This window comes from Parasteatoda tepidariorum, chromosome 2 (assembly GCF_043381705.1).
Source record: "Parasteatoda tepidariorum isolate YZ-2023 chromosome 2, CAS_Ptep_4.0, whole genome shotgun sequence".
Lineage (NCBI taxonomy): Eukaryota > Metazoa > Arthropoda > Arachnida > Araneae > Theridiidae > Parasteatoda > Parasteatoda tepidariorum.
The window spans coordinates 36,173,751-36,182,025 of record NC_092205.1 but is presented as its reverse complement, the minus strand read 5'-3'; the positions used below and the strand labels follow the sequence as shown (position 1 = coordinate 36,182,025).

At 26.2% G+C, this 8,275-nt stretch overlaps 2 protein-coding genes across 5 annotated transcripts in view; one reads left to right on the top strand and one right to left on the bottom strand.

Annotated features, from left to right (window-relative positions):
- LOC107436189 (NADH dehydrogenase (ubiquinone) B17.2 subunit) overlaps positions 1-4,188 on the top strand; it is a 9,351-nt gene extending 5,163 nt beyond the window's left edge. The window contains exon 4 of the mRNA XM_071177455.1: positions 3,923-4,188. Within this exon, the coding sequence (XP_071033556.1) occupies positions 3,923-4,088 (166 nt within the window). The 3' untranslated portion in view covers positions 4,089-4,188. The remainder of the gene's footprint in view (positions 1-3,922) is intronic.
- Positions 4,189-4,890: 702 nt separating this feature from the next.
- LOC107436193 (dual serine/threonine and tyrosine protein kinase) overlaps positions 4,891-8,275 on the bottom strand; it is a 28,601-nt gene continuing 25,216 nt past the window's right edge. For 2 of the 4 annotated variants that reach the window (XM_071177454.1, XM_043042199.2), the window contains 3 exons: positions 7,539-7,788; positions 6,670-6,825; positions 4,891-5,545 (listed from right to left, as the gene is read on the bottom strand). In XM_071177454.1, the coding sequence (XP_071033555.1) occupies positions 5,472-5,545; positions 6,670-6,825; positions 7,539-7,788 (480 nt within the window). In that variant the 3' untranslated portion in view covers positions 4,891-5,471. Of the gene's footprint in view, positions 6,826-7,538; positions 7,789-8,275 lie in introns of all 4 variants that reach the window. The other 2 variants (XM_043042200.2, XM_043042198.2) reach the window with 1 other exon arrangement.

Below are 8,275 nucleotides of genomic sequence, written 5' to 3'. Positions count from 1 at the left end.
TTCCAGCTTGTGTTTTGGGTTGAATTTTTTCCTACCAAGTCTCGAGCTGCGCTATGATTTTTTTGTGCTAATAGCTGGGTGTGTAATTGGATGGCATTTTTCTTATCATGTCCTTAATCCAAATCCTCCGTGGCTTCAGAGCCGGAGAATTCTGCATGTAGTTGAGGGCTATAGTCAGGGTGCGTACAGACTCCTTGGAAATAAAAAAAGTCTCCAAGGAGTATACTTGGAACTAATTAGATTTCTAAATTAGTCCTTAGAAACTCTTAGATTATTGCATTGCATAGATGAACTTACTAAGTATGCTGATGAATTTGCTGTCCAAACAGGGAAACTAAATGACTGTCAAAATCTAATGTTTAAGAAAAACTTTAAAAGAAAAAAACTTGAATTACAAAAGTGGGAACAAAAAAATAACAGCAAATAATTTTAATTTTACATGTTACAAGCAAACTTAAATAATAATTTACTGTGAATTTTTTTTTTTTTTTGTATAAAATGCCTTAGATTTTCTTATGTACTCAAATTTAAAAATATAAGATTGATAGGTTTTTATGTTAATCTTTAACATCTGTACTTCAACAAGATTTATTAAAATATTTGAAACTGGAAAATGTATTTATGTGTAAAGAAAATCAAGTCTTAACTGAGCAGCCCCAGTTAAGCATTAAACTAATTAGTTATGTAATTTTTTTCTTTAACTATTCTTTTCTTTTCCATTCTGCACATTTTAATAGAGGGCGTTGTTTTCTTTGCATTTAGTTTGTTCGTGAAATCGCTGTTTGACCGGTTTAATGTGAATTTTTATTTTCTCAAAATTTTGTTGAAATTTCTTTTTTGATTTGGTTTTAAGTATTTCATATTTTTTTCGTGTACTTCTGCAATATCTTCGGGGTACTCAGAGAGTTAATTTTGGCATTTGTCCTCTCTCTCAATAGAAAAGGTTTTGTTTTATGGCTTCGGCTGTCATATTTTTATTTCCATTATTTTCTTCATTGCTTCAATTATTCTTTCTTTTGAAAATTCTGCTGCTTTCAAGCGCGTTTCTTTCAAAGATAGTTTTGTCAATTTAGAATTTAATATTTTGTATTCTTTTACTAATGTGAAGGCCAAGTTATTGCTACCAATATCTGCTCACCAATCTAAATTGTGGTCTTATATATCAGTACTGTTTTCAGATCATCACTAAAAGATATAGCGGAGTATGAGGCAAAATGGGTCTTTTTTGTGATTGCAAGTTTTTTTTTTATCAATGATGCCTTGCAAATTGTAAAAAAATTTGGATATAATTAGAAAAGTTTAGAGAATTTTTCATAATTTTTTCCAACATAACATTGGGTTTTTATGTTTTTGCTTAAAAAATACAAAAGTGGATCACTGCGTAAAATCTTATGTGTAGATCAAGTATGTCATAAAAAGCCAAAAATAAATTATAAATATTTTTCATATATTGTAATGTGCTTCTAAAATACTTCAAAATCGTAACTTAAATATTATTTTTAAATTCCTAAATTTGTTTTCCAATTGCATAAACTTATTAAAGAATATTTAAAATCTATTTATAAAAGATTAATAATGTCATTAACATATCTTTACATGTACACAATTGACAGAATTAACTTTTAGATTTCTATTTTGTTGACTTAAACATGGGTAAACTTTCTTTTCGCAGGTTAGCTAATAATGTGCTGACCAATGGTATAAGAATAATAAATATTTAAAAGTACTTGAATAGCTTTTTTTTTTTTTTAATGTTTCTTGTTCCGTAAAAAAGGGTCCTGGTATTAACTAATTCAAACTTTTATTTACCCCCTCAAAAGTTTATATGCAAGGATCATTTTGTTTGTTCTGTTTTATCACTTTAACTATCTTTAAAATAAATGTTTGCTGTTGTTATTACATTTTAATATTGCTAAAAAAATCTGTCATTTTACAACTGTGTTTTATACTACAGTATCTTGCCCTCACTTTTTCTCACTAGTGAAAACGAAAAGAAAAAAAAAATTCTTTTTAAGTCCTTACAGCAAAACTAAAATGACTAAAAACTTTACTTTAAAATTTTTTACACACCTTTAAATTTTACAACTTTTCTTCACTCAGTCAAAAACTTTTGAATTTATTATTTTTTTTTTAGATTAAAAATTTCAAATTTACATAAGTTAAGAATTTTTTTTTTTTGTGAAAAAACTTTTTCTCTACATGTTTTAAGCTATCAGCATTGTAATAATTCAAAAAGCAAAATAAGTTTCCTTACATTTAAAAAATAATTTTTAACCATTAAATTTTCATTCTAAATTGTAATGCATCAGATTATTAGTAACTTCTTTTTACCCTCCCTTTCCTAAGCCTCATTCTGTATGTGAATTTTAAAAAAGTAAAATTTTTGACATGTTTTGCATGTAGATCAATTTTGTAAGAATGGATTATTTATGATCACGTATCAATTAATATCCTATTTTAATGTTTACATTCATATTTAATAATTATTTAAATAACATGCTATTTGAAAATTGCGAAAATTCTTGTATTGAATTACGTGTTTAATTTTTTAAACAATACAGTTAAATCTCAATATCTTTAACTAGAGAGGTTAGATGAAAAAACTGAAATGTCTAAAATTCTTGTTATTAGTAGTGAAAGAGAAAAAGAATTTTCATATTTTCTTAAAATAAACACTATGCGTCAGAAAATGTTAATAAAAAGATAATCCACTGCTGTTGTTTTTTGAGAAAGTTTTTTTTACGGAACAAAACTTATTATGTCTGATGTATTTAATCAACTTTCATAATATTTTCTAAAAGTAAGTACAGTTAATAGAGGGACACTTGTTATTTTTAAAGGGCTTTTACTATTCTATTTGTGATAATTCAAACCTAACAAATAAAAAATAATAAAAATTGAAAAAATGAGATTTGTTTTTTTCTTTTAATTTAGAGTATAAGATATGTAAAGTTTTCCCATTATATATATATATCTTTATATACAATATTTTCCTTTTCGACATCCAGAAATTAGTAAAAGAAAAATTAGTGTACTTTTTTTTTTTTAAATTATCTTTCTACATTATAAGATATTTTATAGTTGCTCTGCTGTCTGTCTTGCATAAAATTGAAAAATTAATCATAAGATCAATTTTAAATGCTTGTTCAATAAATAAGATTTCTTTTAAATGCACAAATTTATGCCTCTTTTATATAAATAAAATTTTGTTAAGTACTTTGCAAAAATAATAACAATAAAAAAACTTTTTTTTTTTTTTTAAATCTTTAAGCCACTTATTTTTTGTAAATGAGAAGAAATTATTTTTAAGAAATTATCTCATAACTTATATGCTTAAAAAAATCAATTTTTTAAAATGTTGAAAATAGCTCTAAATTTTTAAGTTTACTTATGATTAAATTGAAAATTATCTTTTTTCTGTAAAAAAAAAATACCAAATTAGATTTTTAAGAACAAGTTGAATTTTCTGTTAATTAAAATATTTTATACTCTATTTACTTGCAAGCAAGCACTTAGGTTCTTCAGTGCTACGTTATAGTAAGAAAAAAAAATTTTATCGTAAAAACGTGTGCAAGCAGCAGAAGTTTTTTTTTATCAACCTGTATATTTCTGTTATAAAAGTAATTTGAAAATGTACATAAAGTTGCTGTTTCATTGAAACAACCAATACTTAAAACAGCATTGTGGCTTATTAACCCCTTAATAGCCCAGAAGTATTTCAGATTTACTTCTCACAATTAAATGTAATTATTTAACTTTTTATATTCAAATTAACTGTAAGACAACAGTAAGAATGATATAAGTAACAAAATGATACCATAAGTGCAGTGATGGGCCTAGTAAGTAAAGGTACCATGCTGCATTAGTCTGTTAAAGGTTAAGATGTATTATTTAAATTTCTCTTGTTTTTCTATAATAACAGGCATCGTTGGCTGCACTACATGACGGATGATCCACCAACCATTGTAAAGCCAGTTGATCATAAATGGATCCAAGATTATTCACCTAACATGTCTGGAACTAAACATGCATATATGCCCTATTCTACAACAAAACCTAAAGTTCAAGCTTGGGTTCCACCCAAATAATTCATTCATTTGTTTTAGATATATTTAATTATAATAATTAGTGAAGTATAAGAAATTGTTTGTCATTCTATTTTGTTTGAAATAAAATTATAAACGAAAATGTGTATTATAACTTAATTATTTAATTTGATGTAGTTAGTGGCATATTCTTTCAAAGAATGATACATTTTATTATTATAAAGTACTGTTTTTTTTAAATTTCATTTCTGCTGCTGGAACCAAATCAGTGTATGGTAATATAATGTTCTGAATAAAGAAAAGCATATCTAATGTCATACTACATTCCTACTGTAGTAACAGATAGTTTAGTACAACATTAACAATATTGATTTTAATTAGGTACTAACCATATAAGAACTAAATATTGTGATCTAGCCTTCTTGTCCAGAACAAGCATATGTATCATTTCATTATATTTATGTTAATTGATAATGATGACCATTCGTTTTTATGAAAAAACTGAATGAAAATTATTCAGAACCTTTTAAAATTATTCCTTCCATCTAAAGGGAATAATAGGGTGTTTTTCCTACAAAATGTTAATATTTTATTATCCTTATTCTTTAAGTAACACATGTGTATAAAAGAAAACTCATTAATTTATTATGATTACTACCAATTAATAAATTTAAAATGTAATATATATACTTATTCTGTGTAGACAAACTGAAACCAAAATTTTAGAAATTTTGTAGAGATCTATTTGTTGTAAAAATTTATAATTATAAACAGGATGGAAATTTATATGTAAAATAGTCAATTAAACTTTCACACTGTTTTTTATGATAAAATGGGAATACCATTTGTTATAAATAACTTTTATTCCAAACTGGTAATAACACTTCTAACAAAAATATAGGCATATTATATAAAATGCTATGCAACAACAGTTTAAAATTTGTTACAAAATATATATATATATTTTATACATAACAAGTCTGTACAGAAAACTATAAAATTGTACAAATGATTATTTCAATAGATTAAAATCTGTAAATGTCGAATTCATATTAAAAATTTATGTAACATCACAATCAAATAATACTTTTCAATACATAATAAAATATTGCAATTCAAATTCTAGCTCAATAAACAGATCTTCGATTTTAATTAAACTTTCCAATTTTACTAACAATGAATAGAAAACAAAATATTTACACTTTTTACAAACAAAAAAAGTACACGTACACTACTTACTTCATCTTCTATTCGAGCTCTTTAAAAAGGACGAATTTGTGCAGACTACTTAAAAGTAAATATCACAAACAAGGACAGTAGGTACAAAATGGTTGTCACAAAAAGCTCAAGTACATAGTTTTTGACTTGGCACAAATTATGTACACTAATGCCCTTTTATTAGATTAAAATTAAAAGCTAACTATTCTATGCAGGAGCAAATTCCAAATTGATGTAAGGACTTGCAGACAGAATTTCTACTTCTTTCTGCTCTACTGGGCCTAAACAGCACAATGGGAAGGATAAAACAATCAATATAGATATCACACAGACAAACAGAATATTGCACAAATCTGAGACTGACAGTCACAAGTAAATTTTTGCATGCCTTAATTTAACTTTAGTTACATTACTATTTTTTAATTATTAATAAAATTGGATTCAGACTTTATTTTAGATAAACATAATTATGCTTTTAAAAAGGAATAAATCTTTTATCTATTCTTCAACATTAGTTTAATTTTGGAAACTTTCTTTTAATTTTCCAGTAAATAACCACGTCAAAAAACACATGTGCACTTTTTTCTGAAGATAAGTTATTAGGTTTCATATATATATTTTTACTTACTAAAACATTTCCTCTTTCACCTGCCAATTTGAGAATACTAAATTTAATAAAAAGTCTATAAACCACCATCCTTAAGTTAAAATTTGTTATTGAAAAATATTTTTAATTTAATAACAAAAGTAAAAGAACAAGATTTTACATATTGTCTTTTAATAACAGGTAGATCTTCCTTTGAATTTTTTTTTTTTTAAATTTTAGTAAATAACTTTGATTATTCTAAAAGTGAATAAAAGCAGCTCCTTTAAGGTTAAAAAGCATTGTCGAATATATAGAAATGTTTAAAGTAAACATTACAAATAAAAGTTGAACTTAATTTTTCTAAAAAAATTTTTTTGTCATGTTTTTAATCTATTACCTAAAGAAAAACATAACAAACATGGATACTAAAACAACACAAACATATAAAAAAGGCAAGCAAAGCATCAAGCAAAAGATATTAAAAAAAATAAGAAAAAGGCAAGCAGATACTCCAAAGATTCCAAGTATTATCAGAAAATAAAAAAGGTTAATAAGAGAGTCAAAAGTTGTTAATGTGTCAATATTTAGAAATATCTTGTCTAGGCACAAGTTTTTCAGCAATTATCTCAAGCTCAGAAGAAACCTCTGATAGCATTTCAGAGAAAGGGCAGACATCCGACAGTGCAAGACTGTTCGGCATCTTTAAGAGTCATGCTTGCGGGTGAGTCGGAAACCGCCGCCTGGGTGCACTAGCGTTAGATCTTACAGAGCGCTTGTTACGTTTATAGGAATTAGATCTAATCATCGAACTAAACCCACTTGGTAATGGATTCTGCTCATAGTATTCAATTATTTCCATTAATCTAGGCTCAACTTCCCCTAAAAGTGGACGATTTGAGGGTTTACCATTCCAGCAATCTTCCATGAGACGCCAACAGTTTTCATCAAACTGTGGCAAACGTTCTGGTCGAGCTCCTGGAACAGTTATCAGAAAAATGAGGCTAAATATTAAACAAATCTAACAAACAGACTGTACAATATCAATAAATCAACAATATAGCAATCATTTTATGTATTTACAAGTTGTTGTTTTTTTGCACAGAAATGAATATCAAAGATGTTCTAAAATTTTATGCTGTTTCATTTTTTGTAATAGTTCAAATTTTAAAATTGTGCAAGACACACATTAAATTTGTTTTTTAGAATGCTGAAAAATTAAATGCCTCCAAAAGAATGTAAAACTGTCACTTTGAAACTACTTGAAATACCCAAAACATAATGTTTAAATTTTAAAAAATTACATTTATAAAATCATGACTATGAATAATTGCATTCCCTGAAGACATACAAAAACATTAGATTGTAATAGTTCGCTTTTTTTTAACGATAAAATTTTGAAAAATATCCTTAAGTAATTTATATTTTTGGAGCTTTTTTAGAAATTAACAAAATATTAAACATTTTAAGGAACTTTAAATCATAATGTTTATTCTTTTTGCATAAATCCGATGTACAACCTTCGCAATTGGTGCAAAAACAAGTACAATTAGTATGAAACTTTATTTCTAATATTCAGAAAACTTTCCAACTTCTTTCTGAATAAAAAAGAAATGGATATAAAAACCTATAAAAGAACGAAGAAAAAAAAAACTTGTTAGTGAAAAGATTTTTATAATAAAATGAAGTACCTTTTTTCACTGAATTCCACAACTGATCTTTGCTTTGACATTGTTCATATACATATGGCAATCTTACATGATCAGCACATATATACCAAAATAATATTCCAAATGCATAGACATCAACACTGTTATCATATTTTCCACTAAACAGTTCAGGAGCCATATGAATTGGTGTACCCACAATGCTACCAGACATCATAGCTTCAGGCTTGCAAAAACCAAGATCTGTAATTTTGGCTCTATTGTGCTTATCCAGCTAAAAATAAATTATAAATACAATGTAGTACAGAAGTCACTCTTTAGAAAATAATGCTGTCAAATCCTGTTCACAAAATAGCAAACACTTCAAAGCATAGAATAATTTTGAAATCTCCAAATAAATTTCCTTTCATTATCTGATTTAATGAAGGCAAAAGTAAGCAACAACTTTTGTTGTTATGCAGCAATTGCTTCTGTCTCATATAATTCACTAAAACAGGATTAGACTGTAAAAACATTCAAATGAAAATGAGTGTAAGTTAAACTTACCGTACAAAACCCAAACTATGTAATTTAAAGCAACAATTTCAGGGGGAAGGTCAAGGAACCAGTATTTTACCCAAATAAGTGATTAAATTTAAACAGATTTAAGTATGTATAAAAGTTTTTAAAACATTTATAGTTTTCTTCGTTATACAGAATTATAAATATAATAAAGTCCTGCTTATTTTTCAAGCCATATTAAAAATAAGTAAGAGTTTAAT